Source organism: Plectropomus leopardus, chromosome 22, assembly GCF_026936395.1.
Source record: "Plectropomus leopardus strain MGB_pleo_1.0 chromosome 22, ASM2693639v1, whole genome shotgun sequence".
Taxonomy (NCBI): domain Eukaryota; kingdom Metazoa; phylum Chordata; class Actinopteri; order Perciformes; family Serranidae; genus Plectropomus; species Plectropomus leopardus.
Window position 1 is genome coordinate 24,476,110 of NC_142197.1, and position 26,478 is coordinate 24,502,587.

Sequence of the window (26,478 nt, forward strand, 5' to 3'; positions counted from 1 at the left end):
ACATTACCTCCTACATAAAAGATATTATGTCCTATTAAAGAGATGTTATCTCTTACCAAGAAGACACAGAGACACAGTATGCAGAACAATAGCATAAAGAAAGCAAAAATATAACTACAAGTAGGAGCTCTGTGGAAGGCAATACCTAATACGAGATAGCATCTTCTACTTACAAGATATTATCTCCTATGTAAGAGATGTTAACTCCTACGTAGGAGACATGGTAAAAAGAACAATGGCAGAGAGAAAAAGAAAATAAAAGCGACATGTAGGAGCTCTGCAGAAGATAACATCTTAGGAGATAAGAGATGATATCCAGATAAGAGATATTATCTCCTACATAAGAGATGGTATCCCCTATGTAGGAGACACAGAGACACAGTATGCGGAACAATGGCAGAGAGAAAATTCAAATAAAAATACAGGCAGCATCTCTGTAATATCACTTACATAGGAGATAATATATACGTACAAGATATTATCTCCTAAGAGATGTTTTCTCCTCCATAGGACACAGTATGCAGAACAATGGCAGCGAAAAAAAGGAAAATAAAAGCTACAGGTAGGAGCTCTGTAGAAGATATTATCTTCTACGTAGGGGATAATATCTTATATTCATCGTTCTTATCTCGATTTGTCATTATCCTCCAGCTCCTTTCTAATATGTTCTTGCTTTGCCCTTTTTATCAAAGCATTTTGTAAACTCTGTTTTAAAGGTGCTATATCAATATAGTTATTATAATTAATGTGTAGGAGATAAGATCCCATACGTAAGAGATACACTTTGGTGCTGGCCAACATTGCCTGCAAAACAACTTCTTTTCACATTGCCTCTCAAGGCTTCTGAAGATTCTCTACCACTGTTAGATATCGAACAATCTAGAGTTCATATGGACAGTGTGAGTCATCTCTTTGCTGGATGGAAATGTCAGCTGAAGGTGGAATGAGTTTAAGTTTATTTTTGATAACAGAGTGGTTTAGACTCTTGGGGCCATATTCAGAAAGCTTCCTAGTACAAAGAAGCTGCCCTAAGTGACAAATTTCTAAGAAAATACTTAGAATTCTACTATTTTTAAAAGACTTTATCCTAACAGGGTAGAGTGGTACTTGGTAAAGACAAAAGTTATTCACAAGAGAGCTCCTAAGGTGAAAAACTGTCAGAAGTAGAGATGAGAACTTTTCTGGAATAAGGAGAAAATTATGCACAGCGCAATAATGATAATGCCAGAAATAAAAGTTATCACACCACAAAATTAATTTGCAACTGGAAAAATTCAACAGTAATGACTTTGGTCTGTCTAAACCTTCCATGAACAAAATGATCACACTGACAATTACAGTACCTCACTGCCTCATATTGAGACATTTCATTTTCACTGGGAGTCCTCACTCCCTCACAAAGGGGCATATCTGTTACAACCAACTAAAATAAAACTAGGCTGACCAAACTTTCTCACTCATGTAAAAGTTTCTTTCTTTTACATGCTTACAGCTGCTCGGAGAATTTTTCCTAAATCACTTCTAAGTTAGGACTCTGCAGATTTTTTGTTTTGGCTTTTAGGTTAGCAGCTTTTCTGTGAGTGTTGTTAGAATGTTTGGGGATACGGCCACAGTCCATTGTTGACCCTATCCCAGATGTGTCAGAGGCTGCATTTGGACTCACTTGTTGTGTCCAACAAGTGATTTTCCGCCTTGTGTGCTTCCACATATGACTGACAAAAGTGTGTTTTTTAAATGATATGAAACATCACACAACAGAACAGTCAGAGTACAGTTGGCTGCAATGCAAACACAAAGTGAATAAATTATCTCAGTTTATTGCAAGTCTTATTTTTGTAGCTTTGGCCATTATTTCTATCAGTTATGAGAACATCATGCTCACAAAGTTTACTGCCGAGATCTGGGAACACGGTGACATCACTACAGCAAAGTCTGCTGACCAATAAACACAAGCAGTCAGAAGATGAAATAGGTCAAAAACAAGTGAACAGTAGTCCAGATTATCTAGACCACTTCATTTTAAGGTACCAGTCAAAGTGTGTACGCCTGAAATGTTTGTGATAATCCCTCAGTGAACAGAAGAATGTGCACACACAACTACAGTTAGTACAGTAGGTCAAGGTTGAACTGATAATACTGGTGATAATTTTACTGTTTTACATCATTTTCTGTGCCAATCATATTTAATTAACCTGGAGGGTTAACCTGATGGGCAAAGCTATCAAAATGAGACTAATGCAACAGGAATTTCTTAAAGAAAAAGGAGCTGAATGACATGCCACATTGAATGGTGACTGTTGGACATGGGACATACTGACACACAGTGTGAGCATTAAAGCTTGCATAAATGAGATTCAGAATTCTCTGTCAGTGGTACTTCTATGAGTTATCAGGGAATCCTTCACTGTTTTGGTGAAGGTTAAAGAGAATTCAAAGAGGACAGAGGTCTACCTTTCTGCAGGCAGGACAGAGACCGTTCTCGTCCGTCCGGATTCGATGCCAGCAGAAGCGACAGATCTGGTATCCACAGGTGCAGGGGAAGAAGTTGACGTCATCGATCTCCAGCGGTTCCATACACAGCGGGCACTCCATCGGGTCGTCCTTCAGCTCAGGATTTCGGGACATCCTACGATAACACACTGCTGGACTGGACAGCTTTCACAGGACAGCTGCACTGGATCCTGGAGAGAAATCAACCAGATGAAAAATCAGAAGTCTTGGTACTAGCACCTTCTAGAGACTGATACTTCTTAATACACCTAGTAAGAGTTTTGAATGAAGCAAATAACATACTGACAGTTTATTCCTAATAGCAACAGTTTAAAAAAGATGTAAAGTTCAGCCTAAAGAGGAGACGTCATTTCGTCGTTCAATTAAAAGAGTTTGTCCCTTTCTGACCATGAATGTGCAAAGCAAAATGTCACAACAGTCTGTCTATTTGATTATGAGATATTGAAGCTTTTTATTTGGGGCCAGTGTGACATGTGTTGTGGTTTTGTTTACTCTTACCAACAGACCATTTTTATAAAAAAAAAAAAAAAAACACTCACCCTATCAGATGACATTTCATCACATTGCATGACAACATTTGAGCCAAGGATCAACTTTTGTGTTGTGTTGTGTTTCCTGCAAGAGCTCTATCTGTGTCGGGACTCGACACTGTAGTCTTAATTGAAATTCATTGAGGGGGCTGTGATTTTTCTCATGACTTTTTCTCACTATGTGAGACAAAACCCTAAATACATTCCAGTCTGAGTAACAGATCCATGACGATGGATGAAGGCTTCTAAGACACAAAACACTCTCAAGTGGTTTACAATACTTTGAACAAGGTTTTAAAGTGTGCCCTTCAGGGCCTACACAGGACACATCTCTATATAAGTCTTGTATACTTTGCAGGATCCAGTCCCTGAACTGAGACATAGCTGATAAGTATTTTATTGTTTTCTTCATGAACATTCTTCATGAACTGAAGAAAAGGGGACCACTTTTAACAACAGCAAAATTATATCATCAGTTTACGGGGATCAAAGTAGCTCACCTGGTACAGCAGGCACCCCATGTACAAAAGCTATGGTCTTGCCGCAAAAGCCGTAGGTTCGATTCCAACCTGCAGCCCTTTGCTGCATGTCATCCTCACTCTCTCCCCTTTCACCCTGTAGCTGTCCTATGTAATAAAGGTGAAAAAGCCCCCAAAAAAATCTTGAAAAAAAACAAACAAGTGCTCGGGCACACTTTTCGTCTATGCATGAAGCTGATTGTACTGATTTGTTTTAAATCATAATGTTTAAGGGAAAAAAGCATGTGTTTGGGAAGTACTGAGCATAGTACCCTTATAACCCTAACATAAGTTTGTCTGACAGAGACTGTAGGTTAAACCTCATGGTGGAAAGCATGACATCAAATGAAGATAATTATAGGGAGAAAAGTGAAGCACTGAGGATACAACTGGATATATGAGTCTTGCTTTATTAGGAGTTTGTGAGTGGATGTTTTGATGTAGTTTTGCTGTTGTTAAACACAGCCCCATTTACTTCAATTCATAAAAATTGCTCAACTTTCTTGGATTCTCTATTCCTCGCGGTTGGATGCAAAAAGGAACACAAGTCTTCTTCACAAATTCAAGGTAACATGTTGTGAGTAACTAATATACATGTGGTCATTTTATGGTTAGTATTCCTGTAATGTAGATTAAAGACCAAAGCATTACTGTGGGCACGGTTTTTCTAAATGCCTGAGTCACCCAAATTGTCTGATAAAAAACTGTGGTGAGATACAGGACTAGTATTTATGCTGCTTATTTTGGCCCGTCATCGCAGACAGTAATCTAAAATTAACTCAGCTTAAACAATGTCAAATAAGGCAGCTCAAAGTGCTGCTTTCCAGCCAATGACGTGCGCGTTCAGTGAGAGCGAGTCACAACCACGAGAGCTACTGAAGCTGTCATTATGCATTAAGTCATAATGCAGCTGTGTCACTGAGGGCTGGAGAGAAGATGTTCAACTTGGTCTGGATCACTTTAAGTGGCCAATTAAAGTGTTGTTAAAACCTCTGCAGGCACACATTGCTGCTGCTTAATTGGCAAGAAATTGGGTGATTTCACAACATATGATTTACTTGAATGCATGGGTGGGCTTTAAGCTAATGGACAGACTGAACAAAACTGCGACATAAAAGCTTTGTGACATTTTATGCTTGCTGTGAGAAACTCTTTATTTGTTAGCAGGATTTTTAGCTGGAGTTCTGACAGGCTTTCTGCACAAACTCAGGCTCCCAGAGAAAACATTGACCTTTGTAGTGTGGTGAAACATAAGATGAAGAGTCTTCTTTCAGGGAGCCTGAAATATCTCTATTTACAGTGTGTCAGTTTCCTTAGAAAACATAATCATCTTTAGTTGGCTGACAGGAAGCCACGCTGAAGCAGTCGCTGACCAATACAGAAACAATGTAACACCTGCACTATGACACTAATGCGAATCAAGCACATACAAGGGACTAAAAACTGGCTTCTGTTCATATTTAAGCATGCATGCAGGCAGTTATGACTCTTTGTCATTAATAATTAACTCAAGTGCATTGTCTGCATGCTCATAAAGAAACATGAACGCCGCACACAGCTGTTTGCATAAGACTTCAAACCTTACTGTCTCGAGACAACTTGTCAAAATAACCCTTAAAAACCTGGAACAACGCAGGTTAAATTTAACATGTTACACATATTGTATATAGTGTATATATTCTTATTGTTATTCTTGCGTATGTATCTCTCTGTTGTTCATTGTAGCACCGCACTCATATTTATAATTTGACATTTCTAACTTGCATACCACTTTTATACATTAAATTGTAACATAAGGCACAGTTTTATATTTTACACACTTTCCACACTCAGCACATTATGCATTATTTAAATATTCACATATTAGTGCTAATTGTCTAGTACTGTATTGCTCACATTTATATTTTACACACTTATTCATCACATTTATATAATTTATTGTTAAATATTTACATACTTGTGCTATCTGTTTGCTATTATTGTATTTATATTTTATATTTTTCTTTTTCTTCTTTCCATGCTTGGTACCAGAGCAACTGTAAAGAACCACTATCCCCCCCCCCCCCAAGATCAATAAAATATTTCATATTCGGATTCTGATCACTTTTCTTGTGCTGCATCAGGCACCTTTCACAAATATTTAAAATATTAAACTTTGAGCAATTTTCTTTTAAAAAACAAGGAAAAAGGCAATGAGCAACTTGGTTAAAAAAAAAAAAGTGTTGCAAGAAATAAGTTTTTTTTTTTTTCAATTATCTTAGTGAAAATTGGGGAAAACTGTCTAGGGAAAAAGAAAAATGGTACAAAAAAATATATTTATACATATTATAATATTACATTTAAAATTATGCTACATAATTATAATACTATTTAATAAAAACACTTTTTCCAAGTCTTATTTGCTTTGTTTGTTTGTTTGTTTGTTTGTGCTTTATTTTGTTTGTTTTGAATGTTTGGGGGTTTTATTCTACATGTTTTTAATTGTTTTGTTTGTATTGTTTTGCTTTGTTTTCTTGCTGTCGCTGTTTTTTTTTCCCTTAATTTTCAGGAAATTTTACTTGACCTTTCTACTAATTGCATGCTAATTTTCCTCATTTCCTTCTTTCTAGTGTCTTTGAAAGAAATCAAGCCAGTTTGCTCAAGTCTCAAAGGGTTTAACATAACCAGGAGCAGAAGGCAATGTGTGCGTTACAAAAATTAAATGAATAACACTGTCATAGGTACGTCATAAACATGGCTGCATCAAAGCTGTTTGAAAAGGGTCACAACTACTGCAAATAAAATACCTCACGTCCAGTAGCACTGGGCGTCTGCAGAGGCGGAACCATGTACCTCTGTCATGATGTTTACAACTCAGATGAACCATAAAGATGGTGTGACACATCACTGAGTATTACCTGCTCTCTCCATGGTCAGAATCAAATCAGAGAAAGTCTGATTCATCTAAGCCACTAGATCACCAGCACGTCAAACAATATCTTTTACATCTTTTACATGAAGCCTGTTTTTACATTATTTTGTGTCTTTGTGTCAAACTGACTTGTGGGAACGATTTTTTAAACTTTTCAGTCGCGGTTACAGCCAAGTCATTGAAAATCTTTTGGATAAGAGTAAGATGCACTTTCCGTACTCCAACACAACAAACTATCAGCAGCACTCCTCTCTCTATCTCTCACTAACATCTCCACTGTTGTTTTTCCTGCAACAAGTCACCTATTGTGAGATACCAGAACAAGATTTCTCTTTTAGCAAGACTGGACACAAAACAGACCAGAACAAGCTAAAGGTATGGAAAACATTTCATTTCTCTGTTAAGTCTTTTCCATAATGTTGTAAGACACTGATAATAACAATTTGAGCCTGTCAGTGTCAAAAACAAGCACTTTTAATGGATGTAGACAGACAGAGCACACATGCTCTGAAAGGTTACAGTGCAGCTTGTTTTTCCGCAACAAAATTTGCTGTTCCCACGAGTAGGGGTCGACTGATATTGGTTTTTCAGGGCCAATACCAATTATTAGTTCTCAATGAGACCAGTAACTGACATGCATTTACAATAAAAATGAAAATATTTCTGTTGAAATTAAGAATTTGGAATATAACAAACTCCAACACAAAACACTTTGTTTAAATGCCTTCAGCAAATGTTTCATCAAAACTGAAACTTTCAATGTCATAAACAGCAAATTTACAGCAACTATTTTTTAGTTCATTAAAAAATTAATTAAAAAATAAATGAATAAAAATAGCTCCCTGGGGTTTTACAAAGTAAACGTTTCTCCCATGCTGGCTCTTTCTTTGCATGTATTGCAGACTTCCTTTCCTGGTGTTGGTTGAATGTAATAGGCATCCTTTTCCATTAATTAATTGTATCAGCAATCATTAAAATAAAAGGCCAATACAGCAAACTGCCAAATATCTGCCAGGCTGATTATCGGCCAGGCTGATAATGTGTTGACCCCTACCCACGAGTAATTTGGCAAAAAAAACATGGTAAAATAGGGTCCAGGTTGAAAAATACCAAAGGTATCCTTTAACAAAAAAAAATCCAAAATAACTAAATTGTTAAAAGTTAAGAATTTGGCCTGGATTTTTTTAAAGTCTAAAACTGGCATTTTTTTAACATTAAATGGCAGCATCCTGTATCTGTTTTTGAAGTTTTTCAAAACTGTGCTATACACATATTCATTCAGTGGGCCCCAAGAAAAAAAAGTATTGAGGTCTGATGTCCAGCTCAACAAATCTGGGCTCAATTTCATACAAGGAACTGGCTCTGGATTGGTCACAACCAACAACTAAAAGAGGTAGAAAACAGTGGGTTTATGGGAGCTTTTTCACTGGGCTAAATTAGGCGTGAACCACAGTATTGCAGTGGTACAGCAACCAACTAACATTGCCGTCATTAGTCCCGACTCCCTCCTGCTAATAAAAGACCCCGCCCCTCCCTTTAGATTAGATTAGATCAAAATAAATTCAGCTTTATTGTCACTGCACACAGTACAGTTACTGAGACAATGAAATACAGTTTTGCACATAAGCACAAGGGCAATAAAGTAGCAATGTGCAGGGTAATTTACATACATATGTCTAGCAATAATAAACAGTAAGGGCACGAGTGTGAGTACGCATCTGCAATAGTCATCTTTCAAAAGGGGAAAGGCAGTCTACATCTCGAAGAAACAAAGCTATGTGGTAAGTTTCAAAATGTGACAGAGAAACTTAGCCTTAAGGCACAGTTGCTCTCCACTGATGGTTTTCAATGCACAAACACTTCTGTCAAAACAGTTTTCTGCAGCCCGCTCCTGGCTCTCAGCGCAACATGTTTTAATCACTGCGGGCCACAGTGCGACATGTAAAACAACAGGAGCAGATTCCTATACTGCAACACACAACTGCATCACAGGAGTGATGATCACAACATGAGGAGAGGAAGAAAAACTGCTCATGACCATGAAACAAAGACACAAACATCCATCAGCAGCCATGTGACAGCACTGTGTCTCTGGAGCGGTTTATGAGGAAAACTCCAATATGAAAGGACTGTCAGGTGTCCACATTTAGCAGTGCCAAAGGGAGAATAGTGACACCACCACACAACCAACCACATTTTCCATTCGAGAAGTCATGCAGACAACCTCTGGCACTTAACTTTACTTATAATTCACCCTTTCAGAAGCAGTGGTGTTTGTTCTGATGAAGTCAAAAAATTGAATATATGCACAAAAATTAACAGACGACAAGCCAAGAATTCTAAACAATTACTCATTTTGATCATTATTGTGTCTTATCATCTGTGCGGGACTGTTTTTCTTTTTTTTTTTTCTTAGCTGCATGCTCAGAACAGGACAGGACAGGACTGGGTGGTCTTAAAGGGGAACCACACCCATTTTCAAAAATTCAAGAATCTAGTCCTCACTATAGTGGCATTTAGAGACTTAAAAAAGACAGTTGTTTTCTCTATGATCCGAGACAGTAATTACTGAGCCAAGTTTTACAATTTTGTTAAATGATCTTGATGTTAATCCATGTTTTAAGGGTGTTGGGAGTAGTTTGTCATCAAGTCAGATATCCCTTAAGTTTTAGGAAAAAGATCCTGGTTTGACTTAAAATGAAAACATTTTTTGCTGAAAGCATTTTTAACCAGACTTTTATATTTTTAAAAAAAGTGTTAGAATTAACAATTATCTATATGTTGTTTTTATCATTTCTGGGCAAAGGAGAAAAGGGGGGTGGCAGCTTCTCTCTCAACTGCGTTAAATAAACATATAACAGACTCATATCAATCGCCAGCTCCCAAATCTAATCTAGTCAAAATTGTATTGTGGCAGACTTTGTGATATTGGCAAATATTGTATCGCTGTCCAGAGTATAAGTGTTGGAAATTTACCTTTTTTTTCCACCTGTTACTGTGTCTGGTGTGTTCCAAAATCTCCCAACCACTCAATAGATTACTTTTTCTTTGACTGGTGAGTGAAGCAAATCTAGCAGACAATTCCTTGTTTGACCTGCATTTTGCTGGTGGCTGGTGCTAATTTCCAACTCTACATTACTGTATCGTGATGAAACCAGTGATTTAGACCCCTGCTATCCTGGGCCTTACAGGTGAAACAACTCAGTCCTCTCATTCTGCAATTTAACACACAGGGACAAGGAGGAATAGCTGCATGATGAAGCAGTGTAAAAGTGGATTCCCATTCAATGTTTATGTTACAGCTCCAGACTTCATACCCGATGACATCAAAAATTTCAGACTTAGTGCTCTGGTTTCTGGATTTCAGAGAGGGTGGCTTACGTTCACAAATATTTACTGAACTTTTCTGGGCTTTGAAAATAATATATTGAAATTCCTAATTTAAGTGGTGCTCTCCTTCAACTTTTCATCATTTGGACAAAATGGCTCTAAAACGGTGTAAACACACTGAATGCGCCTAACAAGTTGAGGCTACTCAAAGTTTATTAGCCGTCTTTAGTGCGTTATCAACTTATTATGATAGCAAAGTTACACAGATGTCTGATTCTCACATAGTGAGAAGAGAGTGTGAAATTACAAGCATATTTGGTTTAAGGTTTAGAACCAGCAGTTTCGTTGTCATTCATGTACCGGGTGAACCTACAGCGTGGCTATGAAGCTGTGAAGCTAACCAGCTAGTAAGTTACCCAGCTATGCTAACCGGCTTGGTTCCCAGGCTGGACTGCTGCTAGCTTCGGGCTGTCTTGTTATGACGTCGGCTAAGGGTTTTCGTGTGCTCTGCTGTATTGTGGAATAATACGCTCACTGCATAATAAACCCGGCCGCTAAAGTTATTAAAAGATAGTAGCACTTCCTCTCACACTAATGTGTTGTTTATAAGTTGTACTCCTTCCAAAAGTGTGTCAGTAAGAGGAGTTTACGCGGCCTGCCCTCCGCCGGCAGAGCCCGACATAACCGAAACAGCAGCCCCGGCGTGAGTGCATCTTCCTCGGCTCTCCTGCCGAAGCAGCGCCCCAGACCCGCCGACAGTGCCTGAACCGCTGTGGAAATCTTTGTCTTTACTGTGTTTTCAAATTAAAATGATCATTTGGTGTAAAGTCTGGTTTATGGCGTTGGTTTAACAGGGATAACTGTTACTGTAAGAGTGAGTACTCACCCTGCCTCTCTGTTATTGGAAATTCCTGTGTAGGATGTGGAGGGAAAAGTCTTCCTGGATGGGACAGTAGCTCCGTCACAGCGAGCTGCCGTCTGTGGGACTCTGTAGCGGCTGTCCTCTCGGGACAACCGGCCTTTTCTCTCAGATTATAAAGGTGCTGGCTACCTACTTACACCACAAACCACCATCTTACATTGAAAGGAGGAGAAAACAGGGGCAACTCTACAACTCAGTGAGTCGGCGCAAATCGTCTGGATGTTACACGCAAGGGATGGTGGGTATTGTAGTGTCTGGCAGCGAAGCATCTGCACACCCACGGCCGATGAATTTAAATAGCTGTTGACCTTAGGTTTTGCTCAAATCAATACACTCTTTATCAAAAATATAGTTTATACTCACTTATTGCCCCCATTAACTCTTCCTAGGGCCCACCCGAGTAAACATCACATAGCCTAATGGTAAAAAACACAGCAATAAAATCCAAGGCAAAAAGCAACAAAAAAAGAACAGGAAAACTACAAATGAAAAACAGCAATAAACGAAAGAAAAACTAGAGGATAAATTAATAACAATAAAAATACCGATGAAAATAATTACAACAAGGACGACACGTAGGTTGTCCTCACTATATCTAAATAATCAGTAAAACATTTGATATGGCTCAAAAATAATAGATTGATCTAAAAAAAGAATGTGTAAAAACATTTAGATAATAAACCAACTTAAATATTTTATTTACATTGGTTGCCAATACAGCACTAATGACCTTTTTAAATGTTAACTTGTCTATGTCTTTATGAATGAAATGGTGAATAGACTAATAAACTATAACTAAATAAATATGATTTTCTCATTGGAAAAGTAGAATGTTTTGAGTTGCATGGTTGTGAAATAAAAGTCATTCTGGTGTTCATTGTAGGACAGACGTTGGTGTAAATGCGGGGAGGGGAGGGGAGACAGTGGGGGCATGTGCCCCTTAATACTGTATTTAGAAAATACATATTTGTCCCCCCTAATTTAAAAAATAAATGTTGTTGAAATTAAAAAAAAAAAATCTTAAATTTAAATTGATGATGGACAAGAAAAAATATGCACAAAAAATCACCATAATGCAGGAAATTAAGTGTCTGAGGCTCAAAAAGCATATGTGAACAGAATTTTCTATAAATTAATCTTGATTAAAATATGTACTCAAATCAAATAATGATCCAAAAATTACATTTAGAATGCACTGCTTGTCCAGGCAAATGCATTAAATCAACTATGTTAAATATACAGTAGGTCAAAGATATACACTATTTGTGCCTTTAAGCCTAACTAATTCACTCCCTCAGCGGTGTGTGGTGTAGAGTATTATTATAAACAGCAGATGGAGACATTCGCTTAAATTAAAAAGGCTCTAAATCAACAGAGGAAAGAAGCACAAGGTTGAACAAATAATACCCTTCTCTGCCTGGAAAAGACATAAACCTACTGAATAACTGAAACACTCAACACTGCTGAACTCTGAATATTTCTTTTTTTTTATTAGACCCATATCTGATTAATTTTTCAGTTCAAGCTCTTAACTGACCAGTAAAAACACTGATGCAACTTACGTTACCTAACTTATGGCAACGTAACATTATTGACTTATTGAAACACTTAAACAGAAATTCTGAGTAAGAGTTCTAATTACTGTTACTTGTAACAAATAAATACAACAGAACTATATATATCTGACAGATATATATAGTTCTGTTGTATTTATTTGTTACTGTATATCTGCAATGCAATGTATGTGGAGAATCACACTATATATATATATATATATATATATATATATATATATATATAAACCAGTGTTGTTAGAATATTTAAATATTTAAGTGGGTTTATTAAGTTAATGTTTTTTACACAATCCTTTTTACAATGTATACACACACACACACACACACACACACACACACACACACACACATACATACATACATATATACATGTATATACATACATATACATTGTAAAAAGGATTGTGTAAAAATCATTATCTTAATAAACCCACTTAAATATTTAAATATTCTATCAACACTGGTTTAAAACACTGCCCATAAACCCTTCTTAAACTGTAGCTTATGGCTTATGTCTTTATGTCTTTATGAATGAAATAATATAGAAGTAACTAGACAAATATGATTGCTAAAAATAACAATTAGGGCTTAATGTTCAGCTCTAATGCTGTTTTGGTAATGACCAAAATGTGTTTTAAAAACTGACAAGTATTAAAAGTTGGCACTGAATGTCTGATTTGTTCCCCTAATAGCTATAGAGAGTAATGTTGCCAATTTTTGTCTATTGCAGCAAAGTTCTGGACCAGCTGCTTAGAAAATATATAACTTTTTAAATTTGCTTCTGTTGTTTAATGAAGAAATTGCATAGAAAAATGTGTTTATGTAAAGATCACCACTGTTACTGGTTATATTCTTAAGAACTGTCGTGACTGATGATTATATTAGAGGATGTTTATTTATCACTCCACACAAGGCAATTTTACACAGTGTAGTTGAAATGTTACTCTTCACACACAGCACACATGCATATTCAGAGCACAGGTCATAGTATATATATAAATACAGGCATTTACAACTGTCAATCTGTATTTATAGCACAACTTCTCAAAATGTAGGGTGTACAGTAATTATAAATGCAGAACCAACTCTGTCATTTTCAATTTGTGGTTAGGTTGACTTTTTTTTTCAATTCTATGTTAATACATCACTCACATACCTATATGTACATGGAACCATTACCAGTTGTTGTTACAGTTCCTCCTGTTTGCGCTAACCGCAGAGAGATTTCCCCAATCAATTTAACTGCAAGTGATTGGGGAGAAAATCCATAGACCTCGTTATGTGCAAAACATACAATATAAGGCACAACTAGTGTCTTTTTAGTACCAAATTCCCACTTGCTTTGCTTCTGTGCCAATAGATTTGGTTTATCAAAGTTAGTACACCAAAAATGTCAGATAGATCGGACCATTGTGTTTAACTATAGATGTTTAAATGTTACTGTGGTTACTGTTACTGTTCCTGTGGAAAATGACAACAGAAATAAACAGTTTCACAGATTTCGCATATCTCCGCAATATTGACATCAACTGCCAGTTGTCTGCCTGGAAGAGGTTGTTGTTGTTGGTGCCATATCATGGTGATTCAGTCTATTGAATTAGAGTTCTGTTCAGAGCCAGTGCAGATGTAGTATGAACAACAGCAACTAATAACTCTTTGTCAAGTAGATTTGCAAAATGAGAACCTATCCGTTGAGCTCTTACACATGATCTGTAAGTAGAGGTGCTGTATCTGCTATGGCCAAAGCCACATCCTTCAGAACCACAGATTTGTCTGCCATATGCAACATGGATTTAAGACTTGTCCAGAAAAACTGCTGTTTGCGCTCATCCTTGGGCCATTCCAAGTATGTCTGCTGTCTCAGTAAACCCCTAAGTCTTAAGAACTTCTTGGACAGAGAGTCAGTTGGAATAGGTTCCAGTAATATGAAGGCTAAAGAGTCCTGCTGGACACTGATTGCTCTGTGCTGGGCAAAGAAGAGTTCATAGTTGCACCATTCACTCTGAACAAAATGTTTAGATAGGATGAACAGGGTCTTGTAGCTGGACTCAACACAGTTGATGATGTTGTCTATGATCCACTCACCAGGGACGAAGTCACGCTCGTGAACACAGAGTGAACACCCGGCAGCTTCCAGAGAAGGCACCAGTTGGCTGTCCACCCAGTCAGCGTCCTGATGACTGTAGGAGATGAATGCATGATAATCAAATGATACTTTCTTCAACATGTTGGAGCGTTTCTTGCCCCTCCTTTTCACCCTGATCCATACCCATAACATCTTTGTGTACCACACTCCATCACATTTATAGAAAACCAGACCTAAGGCTGCACATGTAATTATTAGTACAGGAACAGCAACTGTAGCTTGAAGCCACATCTGACATGACAGCTCACTGGTTTTGTACTCTGAGAGTTGCAGGCCTGCAAGAGATGGCGGGGTGCTGCAGGTATAATCTAAGGGCCAGTCCAGAAGCAAAGACTTGTTGAGAACAGTGATGAACCAATAGGAGTCGCAAGAGCAGACGAAAGGATTGCTTCCAGCTTTTAGGGTCTGAAGCCTGGGAAGTCCCACCAAGACCTCCCTGGATATAGTTGTGATAGCATTATGGTCAATGTAGAGACTGAGCAGGGCTGGGGCACTGAGATCAGCAGGCATAACCTGGATACTGTTGGAGCTGAGGTCCAGGTGTGTCAGCTTGGGAAACCAGGACACATCCTCATGTGTTATTGCTGTTATACCCGTCTTTGACAAGTCAATCCTCTCAAAATGTACTGACAGGAAGTTAAAGACTCTGTTGCCCAAGTTGTTGTTTCCCAGGCTGAGCTCGGTCAGCTGAGCAGGCCAAGAGCAATCCCTGTCGAGGGAGATGGAGTTGAAGCTGAGGTCCAGAGACTCTAACGTCTTCATCTGATGCGTCTTCTCAGAGATGAAGGAAAGACTGATGAAACGGTTCTTGCTTAAAGACAGTCTCTTGAGTTTGGGAAAGACAGAGGTGTACGAGCAATGAAACCACCAGAAGCCCGAATCCGTTAAGAGGTTATCTGACAGATCCAGTGTCTCCAGCGAGGGCAGGGCAGATAAGAGGTTGCAAGGTAAAATGTTCATTCCAGTCCCAGAGAACTTGAGATAGGTCAGATTTGAGGCCGCCTTCACGCTCATGTTGATTGTTGGGTATCTGTACTGATAGTGATTCACTCCATTGAAGGTGATTGAGCTAAGGTTGATTGTATGATTGATGGTGCGAAACTGAAATCCATCTGGTGTGTCTTCATTATAAGTAATGTTGACAAATGAGAGGTCATAAATGTAGGAGAGCCACACGTTTTTCAGAAACACCTCCATAAATGAGCTGTTGGTCAAAGTGTTTTCAATGGTTAGATTCTTTACAAATGGCATTGTTCTCAAGTTCTTAAAAAGGTTGACGGTCTCACTGCAGTTGTCTGGAAAAAGAGTGATGAATCTCAATGACGTTGCTCTTGTCACATTCAGGTCCACAAGGACGTTCTCAAACATGCCAATATCCCCACAAAAAGATGCAAAGATTGAAACACTTTGAAGAGATTTCAGTTTGGCAAGAGCTCCAGAATCATACTTCTGCCAATGAATTCCTGCCCCCAACATTAGATGATGCAGAGAAATTTTTGTCAATGGATTAAAGTCATAATAGTTGACTGACAAAGCAGCTGTGCTACCTAAAGACAGCACATCCAGATTTATTAGCCCCTGAAATGATGCCGGAAGTCGATAGCTGTTGTACAGATTGTTAGACAGATCAAGGATTTTTAGCCATCTCAACGAAATGTCCGGGACAATAGGTAACTGATTGTTAGATATGTTGAGAACTTTGAGTGCTGGTGTGTGACTGAACACGGTGGGAGAAATCTCTTGCAGGCCACAGTGAGTTACCTTCAGAAAGCAGAGTTGGGATAGTCGAGAAAACGGAGCTCCGTTCAGTCTTCGGATGGGGTTGTAAGACAGATCCAAAAATTGAGTCTCATTGGGAAGATTTGAGGGAACGCTAGTTAGATTCTGATGGGAGAGGTCTTTCATCCCTCGCCTCAATGTGACGCAGAGTTTAAATCCACTTTCATCTTTTGTTATAGCCACACAGTCAGGTTTCATCAGGGACACGATGACAATGGTCCCAATTAGAAAAGCCACACTTGTGCTGAAACATAAAATAAAATCAATAAAATTAATTAAATGAAAACTGTCGGACATTGAGCACACACTAGAAGCAATATAACAAAATGGAAATGTAGAGAAATGGGAGAAGAGAAATGCATTACCTTTGCGTGGACATAGCTTTGGAAGCATCGGTTTTCAAAAGTCAGAGTGTGATGATCTCAGGTCGGAACTGTGCTGTTTGAATTCTGACTTTTATGCCCTATATTCTAGAACGCAATCTATCAACCACTAAATCTTTGTTCCTGTTTCTTCCTCCCGTAAATTCCTCTTTGTTTTTTTTTGTTCTTTCACATGACTGCAAATTGTGAAAGGGGATGTCTGACTGAGGATTAAGACTAAACACAAATAATATATGAGAAATACAATTAAAGATGTTATAAAAAATTAATCAGTGGCCATGCCTTTATCTCATGATTTGGAAGTTTTTGTGCTCATGTGACACTTACAATACTTAAAAGCCTATTAATTGTTTTCTCAGACTCAGCTGTGTCCACTCCAGATGAAAAAAAAAGAGACAAACAGATATGAGAATTCAAAAATTTCAAGCTCATCACTTTTATCATGCATCATTTAAAGTATTTTATTTGATGTTGTTTGCTGGAATCCACCAACCAATCAGAGCCAATGAGTCTTTATATTATAAAACTGTCAATAATGCTTGGTAACTGCACTCAGACTGTCAAACAAGGCAGCACTGATCAAATATGATTTAAAATGTTGTTACCACATTACCTATTTCTTGCCTCAAAAGTTTTCAGAAACATATTTTAGTGTACTGTTTGGCTATAAAATGGGAAAATTTGTGATGTACCTGCTATGTTCTACACAATTAAGCTAAAATCAGCCAGAGCAAACTTTTTCAATTTAAAGGGACCTATTTTCCATTAAAAACACATACGTGTAAAGGGAGGACATTTCAACTTAAATGTAATACTTGAAGGTTCAATACCTTTTTTTAAAATAATGTTTTGTCATATTAGTTAAAACAGTCACTATATCCCAACAGTAGTACGTGAAACAGATCATCTGTGATAAAAATCTGTAAGATGAAAAGGTTTTGTCGCCTGGCTGCCAGGTGAAAAACAGTTGAGCCAAAACTCAACATGGTCCCAAACTTTCTCAAGCAGCTAAACAGTACATTGAAATATGCCCCTGACAACATTTGAGGTGAGAAATAAGCAGTGCAGTAACAGAATGTTGATTCATATTTGATCAGAGCTGCCTAGTTTGACAGTCTGACTGCAGTCCATGGAGTGATTACCATAAACGACAGCTGCATCCCAGCGAATAAGGAAAGTTCCCACAACACTGGCAAACATTACCAATAAGCTGCAACAATGTTTAAAATAAAACATTTCAATCTAATGTTCAAAGAATGTTTAAGGATGTTTATCCTGTCAAATAATGTCATAATAAGGTTAAATGCTGACTAAGTAATAACAATATAATTGTAACATTGTGAGGATAATAGGATCATCATAGGACGTTCTTTTAGTTACATGAGAACAAAAAAAAAATATTTTCAAAGTAACATTCAGAACATGTTATTGAACCTGATTGTTTGTTTGTTTTTACCGAAAATGTCAACATAAATAATGTTACCCGAACTTTAAGAAGAAGAAGAAGTTCTGGGAACTATAAGAAAACTTGCTGCTGAAAACATGACTAGAATATTGCATTGGTTGCATTTTAATGTTCTCAGAATGTTTTTAGCACCGAAAATTGCTAGCTGGGGTAGCAAATGCCAGAAGCACTATGAGGATGGATTTTTTTTTGAGAGAGAGACTGTCTGTCTCATGTACTTTTGTCTGTATGCAGTAACAGATTTAGCGATACAGCAAAAAGTTATTTTTAGAAAAGTTACGAACTGCAGGTTTGAGGTTTTTTCAGGTATTTATCATGGTCCATAAGGGATGAGATGAGACAGATGTTATGGCTCTGAATATAAAAGAGCTTCTAACTAAAAACTACTCTACTAGACATAAGTGAGGAAAAACAGACTGCCTAAACATCAAACAACAAAAACTAACCTCAAACTGTTAAATCTACACTGACAAAGAAGAGTGTAAACAATTTTAAAACAAATTTAAAAAATAAGTTTGACACTGTATTGTCCCACAAGTACCTTTATTATCCAAATCAAAGTAACATGAAATGAGCTGTTCTGGTATGAATTCATGAGGTAAAGTGACTACAAATATCTGTTTATCATATTAACTAACACGCAACACAACAGTGTTTCTGCTGTACATGGAAGTACAGTGGTGATCAGAAATCCCTCAGCGTCTGGAGGAATTTATCTGCAAGACAAAATAAAGCTTTCAGTACAATTCTTCATGGTTTCATTTCACCTTCTGTGTCTGTGGCATTAATAAAGGACTTTACTGACTTCTTCCCCAGTCTTTCATTATCACCCTTGTAGTTATAGTAAATGTGTTTGAAATCAACATATTTTGGAAGCCATCATTTTGGAAATACCATTTTTTTATTGCATCATATGAAAAAAAAAATGTATATGATGCAAAACAATTTATTTGTATTAAGTGAATAAAGATATATATGTTTTGAGAATATTTCATCAGATCACCATTGCTACTGTGCTCAGTTTAAAGGGGCAGTTCACCTGATAATCAAACATGGGGTGAAACATGACATAAACGCATTAAAATACTTGTGTCAGGAAAAAGCAGCGAAAATGATAAATAAATATAGAACGCAAATCAGGTATGTAGTTGACGTTCTCATTTCTTTGAATATCTTGAATAACATTCTAATTAACTGATATTTGCTTGACTAGCTTTATGTTCCTGATCTTCCTAATCAATGTTGTAATGTTAAGGATAGCGAGCTAAATTAACATTGTTATCAATGTAAGTGTACTGCCTGACATGCTTTATAGTTAAAAGTTTGCTTGCTTGCCACAGCTAATAGATGCATATACTAAAATGTGAAACTACTAAACGTAAATGGTAGCTACTAGGAAAAAAATAACTATATATATATATATATATATATATATATATATATAATATTTTTTTACTGTCAGTTGTTGACATTGTTAACATACTCTCTCACAGTTCTGCTGCCCTGAAACATCATGCAAACGTCACAACTCACCAACTCGAGTGTGTTAGAAATTTTTTTTGCTTGTAATTTCTTACTTTGGAGGGTCGTTCATATGCTTGTAACCATAGACTGTATATATATATATATATATATATATATATATATATATATATATATATATATATATATATATATCGATAGATAGATAGATAGATAGATATAGATATAGATGTAATGGACACGTTGCAGGGTATTTGGTGAAGTGGTCAATGGGCCACAGAGACATGTACCTGTCTGTTGTGTCAGGCCCTTCAGCTGGCACTTTCCCAGGGTCAGGTCACAGGTGTACAGTCCTAAGCATCCTGTACAGTGTGAAGAGTGGCTGCAGCTCCTCGTTTGGATTCCACTGCAGCTATGCTGCCAGCAAAAAATACGGCTATGAATTTAATGTTATACTATATAATACTGTGTTAGAAAGAGGAACGCAGTACGTTCTCTAAATGTTACTGATTTACAGACAGCTCTTTTAATAATGCACAGTATGAAGTAGGACAGTGGATCAGTGAGCAGAGATTCATGCCCTAATGCCAAGCTTTGTCTGGTACAAAGAAAGAAACTGACTGATTTCTGAACACTTGCATTTTACCAGCATTACCAGCATTTCTTATATTTTTTCTTTTAAAAACATGGAGAAAAGGCAATCAGCAACTTGACAAGACATGGCCCAAAAATTAGCAAAAAAAGAGTGAAAACTAACAAGAAAATTACATGAAAAATTACATAAAGAAAGAAAGGAAGAGGGGATAAAAACAAACATGAAAATTAAAAAAGCGGAGCAAGAAATAAGTAAAAGCTGTCAAGGCAATGACCTAAATAATTATACATTTAAAAGAATGTTACAGAAATGTTATCTGCATTTTTTCCTTTTCTGCCTTTCTTTCTTTGATTATTTTCAGGTAATTTTCTTGTTACTTTTTACTAATTTCCTGCTTTTTTTGTTAAGTTGCTCTTTACCTTATCCCCATGAAAACTATATACTTCTAAATTTTATTTCATTTTTTAAACAATGCGACAGAAAAATGTACACATATTTTCTGTGTACTTTTTCTTGATTTTTTTTCCTTTCTTTCTTTTTTCTTTTTTGCTTTTTTTCCAGGTAATTTTATCATTACTTTTTACAATTCTTCTGATATTTTTGTTGTTGTTTTGTTAAGTTGCTTCTTACCTTATCCCCTTGTTTTTGAAAGAAATCAGTCAATGTGCTCAGGTTTCAAATGGTTAATGTTACTGCTCTCCCTGCTCTTTTTATCTTTTTTAAGTATCACAGTTTCAGTCTCAGAACTCACCGTGTCTGAGTTAAACTGTCCAAAATGCCTCACACGGCCCCTTCTGATGTTCTTTCTCCTGCTGAATCCGCCAAATCCTGCATGCAGGGAGCTCGTATCTGTCCCCTGTGTCGCTCCAACATCTAAAGAATCCCCGTTCTCAATGGACACCTGTCTCCCTGCGTCTGCAGTCAGAGGAAGAGAATGAAGGCTGCTGGTCCACCCGGCCTCTCTGTGCCATCCTGTTCTCAGTCTCACACCTGACAAAGCAGATGGAACATGCAGGCAAGCTATGATCAAAAGGTATTTCATGTGTAAGGTATGGACATCCATTGGCTTCTCTAAAAGTAACCTGAAAATGTTTCCAAACTGAAGTCACCAGCATTGAGGCCACATTTATATCACTCTGCTTCTGCCACACCCTGCTCCAGAGGGTCCTGCAAGGACATGTTGAGTCTCCTGATGTCATACAGACCAGTGTTTCTCCCTTATTGCCCAGAAACATGTGCTTTGTTGCAAATTGTGGTGATTCATCCAATAATATGGCAACTATATTGATATTTGCTGACTGTCTCCAGGTAGATGGGTCCAACAAACCTTGGACTTTCATGTGGGAGTTCTGTATTTGCTTTACATCTACATGTGATGTTTTTTCTTCACCTTACCATGTGCCACCTTTCCCTAACCCTAACCGCCCCTGCCAGCGTATTGGTAACCATGTTAGGCAAAATATCACCATGTGCCTGTGTTGACATTATGGTAACAGCATCCTGGAATGTAAATTGCAGACACAGAGGGATATCTAGAACTTAATATGTAGATGCAGAAGTCCATTGCAAAGCAGCAGCATGTGATCACTCGGGATGAGAACGTGTTGTTGAGATCTTGATGGCTGGAATAGCTGCTGCTGTAAAGTGGAAGCCATGTGACCAAATTAGTGAGCTGTCAATCAGAAGTTGCACAGATGGAATACTGCAGCACCTGGGATTAAGACAGGTGGCCAAAACAAAAAAAATGTTGGCATTGTACTTTTCTGAAAACCACAAATTGTATGTTTCATACGTATTAGATCAGAATTTGTAAAGTGATGTAGTATATGAGCTAACTTTGCCATTGTGAGGATGAAGGGATGGTGAATGGCATAACAATCAGCTAAGAAATCATTTTGCCAAGCTGTAGACTGCTGTTCAAGATAGACAAACAACAAAACCAGTTATTTTAGTCATTTCTGTGTTTCCAGCAGCTTTTTAGCCACCGAAATTAGGTGTTTTTTAGTAACCCATCACTGTTTTGCCATTGATGATTGTTGTATTAAATTGTTTATGACTTATTCTATTAAATTTTATTGTGCAATACAAGGGATCAACAAGAGGATACATATGACACTGCACAAGACCACACCTCCCATTAATTCCTCAGATTTATCTTGTGACTGTTTCAAGGGCTCCCAATGTTGGAAAACACTGGATTAAACCACCTGACTGTATATAATTATTAATAAAGTAGTTAAGCTCCACTTCTAGTAGCTACAAAAGTAACAGAGAAGACATGCAGCAAAGGGCCAAGGTCAGAGGTGAACCCGCGGACGCTGTGGCATGAACGTAGCCTCTGAACAAGCAGCGCTCATTCCATCAAGTCAGCTACTGGGTGCCACAAAATCAAAAAAAATATTGTGTGTGGTATTTTTATAATAGTTCTGTAACACAGAGTAGAATCATTTCTGCAAGTAGTAGTAGCAAAGTATTTTATCATAAAATTTAAGAAGTTATTGTTTAGCATAAGGCCAGAAGTTGCACTGGAACCCTTATGAGCATCCTTTAGATACGCTCCAGCATTGCACAAATGCTGTATTTTAACACTCTGAATCACCTAAAGGAACTTTCTTAAACAAAATTCCTCTTTGAAGGATACTAGAATCCACCGAAAGGTCCCCAGGAAGAACCATTTGATCAACACATTTGCCCTCAAGTACCCTGCATTTAGCCAGCAGCTCGTAGCACCCTGGAATTTTGTGAAGAATCCATGGAGCCCCCTTCAGTCAGATCAAAAACAACATGGAATCCACTCCATTTAGAATATCCCCTCAGTTACCTCTCCCTGGGCCTGCTGGAACTCCCTAAGTGACACAGGGAACTCTTTCAAAGAATCCAGGAAAAGCCTGGACCCGACGCTGAAAACCGCTCATCTCGTAAAATGATTTTCCAGCTCATCACTTTCGTAAGTGGGTTTTCTCTGCTGTGCTTGGAGGATATGAAACAAGCAAAAAGGAACCAGAAGCCTTTGTTGCTGTGATGTCACTTAAGTTACAAACTCTGTAGTTTCTCAGGGTTTTATTGATGAATTACAGTGAGTTATCAGTAAAATTCGTAAATATTTTTTTGAAGCCTAAAAATGTTATTGCTTTTTTACCACTATAATCTTTATTTTTATAGTTACAGTGCATCAAATGACAATGTGAGGACATGAAGATGTCTGTAGTGATTAACCTACAGAGATTCATCATCTGAATCTACTGCTCCCCTCAGTGTTACAGAGCTCTGCAGTGAGTTTCAGCTCGTTGTTTAGCTTTGCAACCCACAACTTTACTTCTCTGGTTCTTTTTCACCACTTGCTGTCTCATAGTGTCGTTTTCAGCAACAGAAGGCAGCCGATTTCAGAAACTAAAGTTGTAAAACTCATTGTAAACCTGCTCAGCAGCAAACAGCACTCAGTTATTGTCTATTTCAACTGCATGCTACAGCATGGCTCTACCTAACTCAGTTCACTCAATTTTCGTTATTATTACAAATATTTTAAACCAACTTCAGCGATCTACCATAGGTCAATTATGCATTTCTAGTGGCCTTTTAGGCACCCAATGTGGGTGTCTTGTAGTAACCAGTCAGTGTTTTTCCAGACACTTTTCGGGCACCAAATCTGGGTGTTTTCAAGTGACCTGAGTGGTTTATCCAGCCGCTTTTTGAGCACCAATTGTGGGTGTTTGAGCACCAATTGTGGGTGTTTTTTGTGACCTGAGCTATTTTTCTAGCTGCTTTTTGGGCACCAACCATGGGTGTTTTGTAGCAATCTGACACTGTTTTTCCAGCAGCTCTTTGGACACCAGATGTGAGCGTTTAGTAGCGACCCATCACAGTTTTTCCATCCACCCTTTAGGCAAAAAATGTAGATGATTTCTGTGACCCATCACTGGTTTTCCAGCTGCTTTTTGGGCACCAAATGTGGATGTGTTGCAGTCACCTGACTTTGTTTTCTAGCAGCTTTGTAGCACCAAACATAGGTGATTTGTAGTGACCTGATGCTGTTTTCCAGCTGCTTTTAAAATGCTGATTTTGAACATGGGTATTTTTGATCCGTTTCTGTGTTCCAGTGGCTTCTTAGGCATCAAACCTGGGTGTGTTTGGAGCGATTCATCACTGTTTTTCCAGCGGCCACCCAACTTAGGTGTTTTCTAGTAAACTAACACTGTTTTTCTAGCAGCTTTTTTGGCTGTGATCTTGGTATGTGATCTCAACAACACATGGCTGTTTTGTGGCAACCCGCCGCTGTTTTTCCAGTGGCTTTATAGGTACCAAACATGGGCATCTTGTAGCAACCTGTCACTGTTTTTAATTGCAGCTTTTAATTTTTTTTTTTAGCTAGACACTGCCAACTTGGAAAAACCTGCTGCTCATTGATTCCACTTCAACAAAAAAATGGAACCATCAACACTGTGATTTATTTATTGATTAACTAGGTTCTCTAATGCTCTCTGATGACTGAAATCTGTAACAAAATTCAAAAACTAAAAAAAGAAAACATTTTCAAAAGTTTAATTACTGCATGCACTGTGGATTATGTCTGTCGAGTGGCTGTCAGTTCCTTACTGTCTCTGGGTAGGTGGGTGTTTGTACTAAATGTGCATGGTTTATAAATAAAATTGCCTTGCTTTTTTTCTTTTACTGTATAGCTTTCAAGTCGATGTATTACAGCAGTTGCTTGTACCAATAAAGAAGTGATGCCAGACTCAAGTCAGACATGATAAGTTTCTGTATGAACTAGCTTCTTACAGTATCTTTAGTCATTAATAACACTTTATATATACAAACAAAACAAATCACTTGTCTCTCAGCTAGTTAGTAACCTTGGAAACTAATGTGTGTCTCCTGTGTTCCTCTATGTTTATTCTCTGTAAATAAACCTCTCCTGATCTTACTCATAATTCCACAGAGGGATCATTCAAACATATGAACCAATAGAGACCAATGTTGTAGCTTCACTGTGCAATCACAATCCTCTGAGGACCCGTGATTAAACAAATGTTTACCATGAGGTCATCGTGCATTGCCATTACTGATGTGTTGTTCCCGTGGAGACCAACCCAAAGCACAGGATGGAACAATATCAGCATAGAGTGTTGTGGTGTCGTGCACCAAAACATAGGCTGTGATCAAAAGAACGGTCTTATACTACAGCAGCAACAGCAGCTGAAATGACAGAGGAGGCCGAAACAAAGACAGCGATGGTGGAGAGGACACCTGCAGCCCGCTCTGTTTGCTCTGCTTTCACTTATTAGTCCTGTGCTGTGTGGGCTGATGGCTGTTTGCAGTGTATTGACTGTTGGGATCCAAGCAACATTCATCACACTATGGCTTAGAAATGCCTCTGCAAATTCCCACTGGAGCAGTAGCAGAGTGTGAGTGGAATTTCATCGAAAATGTCCCCTTGTTCCACATTATTAAGTATGCATGGCAAAAACTAATGCAGTTTACTCCAATAGTTCTGTAATAAAGAGCTACTTTAGTTTTAGGGAGGTGGAAGTTCAAAGTGTTTCTATTATTATTCTGTTAAAAATTGGGCAGATTCGTTTGATTTCTTTGAAAAGCAAGGGAAGAAGGCAATGAGCAAAGAAGAAGTACAAGAGTACAAGAATACAAGAATAAGATCTGAAAAAATAGTGATTAATTAAATGAATGAATAAAATAAATAAATAAATAAAAAATAAATAAATAAGGAAAATGCCTGGGAAAAGTGCTTTAAAAATAATACATAATTCTGCTAAATATAAATACACGCCTGGAAGTGTTTTGAGAAAATTTAGGAAATATTACAAATAACACGCTATTATGTATTTGTGCACTGAAGTAAGTATGGGAATTTCCAATGTCACTTCCTTAAAATGACATTAAGAAATCATTTTAGCAAACATTATTAGACAAAAATGCAGCCAGAAATCACCTTAACCACTTAAAATCTGATCAAATTGGTTTGACATCTGTCAAAAACATGGATAGAGGGCAATATGCAACTTAACAAAGCAGCTTAAATTAGCAGGAAATAAATAAATACGTAATAGTAATAATAATAATAATAAGAAGAAATTTACCTGAAAATAGGCAAAGATAAAAATTGAAAAACAAAACAAACAAGGTGACCCAAAAATGTTGATTAAAAAGAAAAGAAAAATATATCTATACATTTTTTTTCTGTTACATGATTTTAAATGACCTCTTAAGTTGCAAACATAAATTTGATGATTTTTGTTGACATAATAATGTTGATAATTACATCAGCTTAACTTGTGTGCAATTTAAAATCAAATTTATATGTTAATTGATTTAAAATT

At 37.4% G+C, this 26,478-nt stretch overlaps 3 protein-coding genes across 3 annotated transcripts in view; all 3 read right to left on the bottom strand.

The window, feature by feature from the left end:
- The window catches only part of cnot4b (CCR4-NOT transcription complex, subunit 4b), a 36,188-nt gene extending 25,257 nt beyond the window's left edge, over positions 1 to 10,931 (bottom strand). Inside the window, exons 1-2 of the mRNA XM_088072682.1 lie at positions 10,687 to 10,931; positions 2,452 to 2,681 (exon numbers count right to left, since the gene is read on the bottom strand). Of these exons, the coding sequence (XP_087928808.1) occupies positions 2,452 to 2,625 (174 nt within the window). The 5' untranslated portion in view covers positions 2,626 to 2,681; positions 10,687 to 10,931. The remainder of the gene's footprint in view (positions 1 to 2,451; positions 2,682 to 10,686) is intronic.
- Positions 10,932 to 13,172: 2,241 nt separating this feature from the next.
- Positions 13,173 to 16,706, bottom strand: LOC121961497 (toll-like receptor 1). The gene is made up of 2 exons (XM_042511505.2): positions 16,587 to 16,706; positions 13,173 to 16,465 (listed from the first exon to the last, which is right to left on the bottom strand). The coding sequence occupies exons 1-2, from the start codon at positions 16,598 to 16,600 to the stop codon at positions 13,996 to 13,998; spliced, it is 2,484 nt and encodes an 827-aa protein (XP_042367439.2). The 5' UTR covers positions 16,601 to 16,706; the 3' UTR covers positions 13,173 to 13,995.
- A 1,889-nt stretch (positions 16,707 to 18,595) lies between these two features.
- LOC148185929 (uncharacterized) lies at positions 18,596 to 23,093 on the bottom strand. The gene is made up of 4 exons (XM_088072873.1): positions 22,849 to 23,093; positions 20,898 to 21,136; positions 19,842 to 19,968; positions 18,596 to 18,785 (listed from the first exon to the last, which is right to left on the bottom strand). Exons 1-4 carry the CDS (start codon positions 22,853 to 22,855, stop codon positions 18,754 to 18,756), a joined length of 405 nt encoding a protein of 134 aa, XP_087928999.1. The 5' UTR covers positions 22,856 to 23,093; the 3' UTR covers positions 18,596 to 18,753.
- Between the last annotated feature and the right edge of the window lie 3,385 nt (positions 23,094 to 26,478).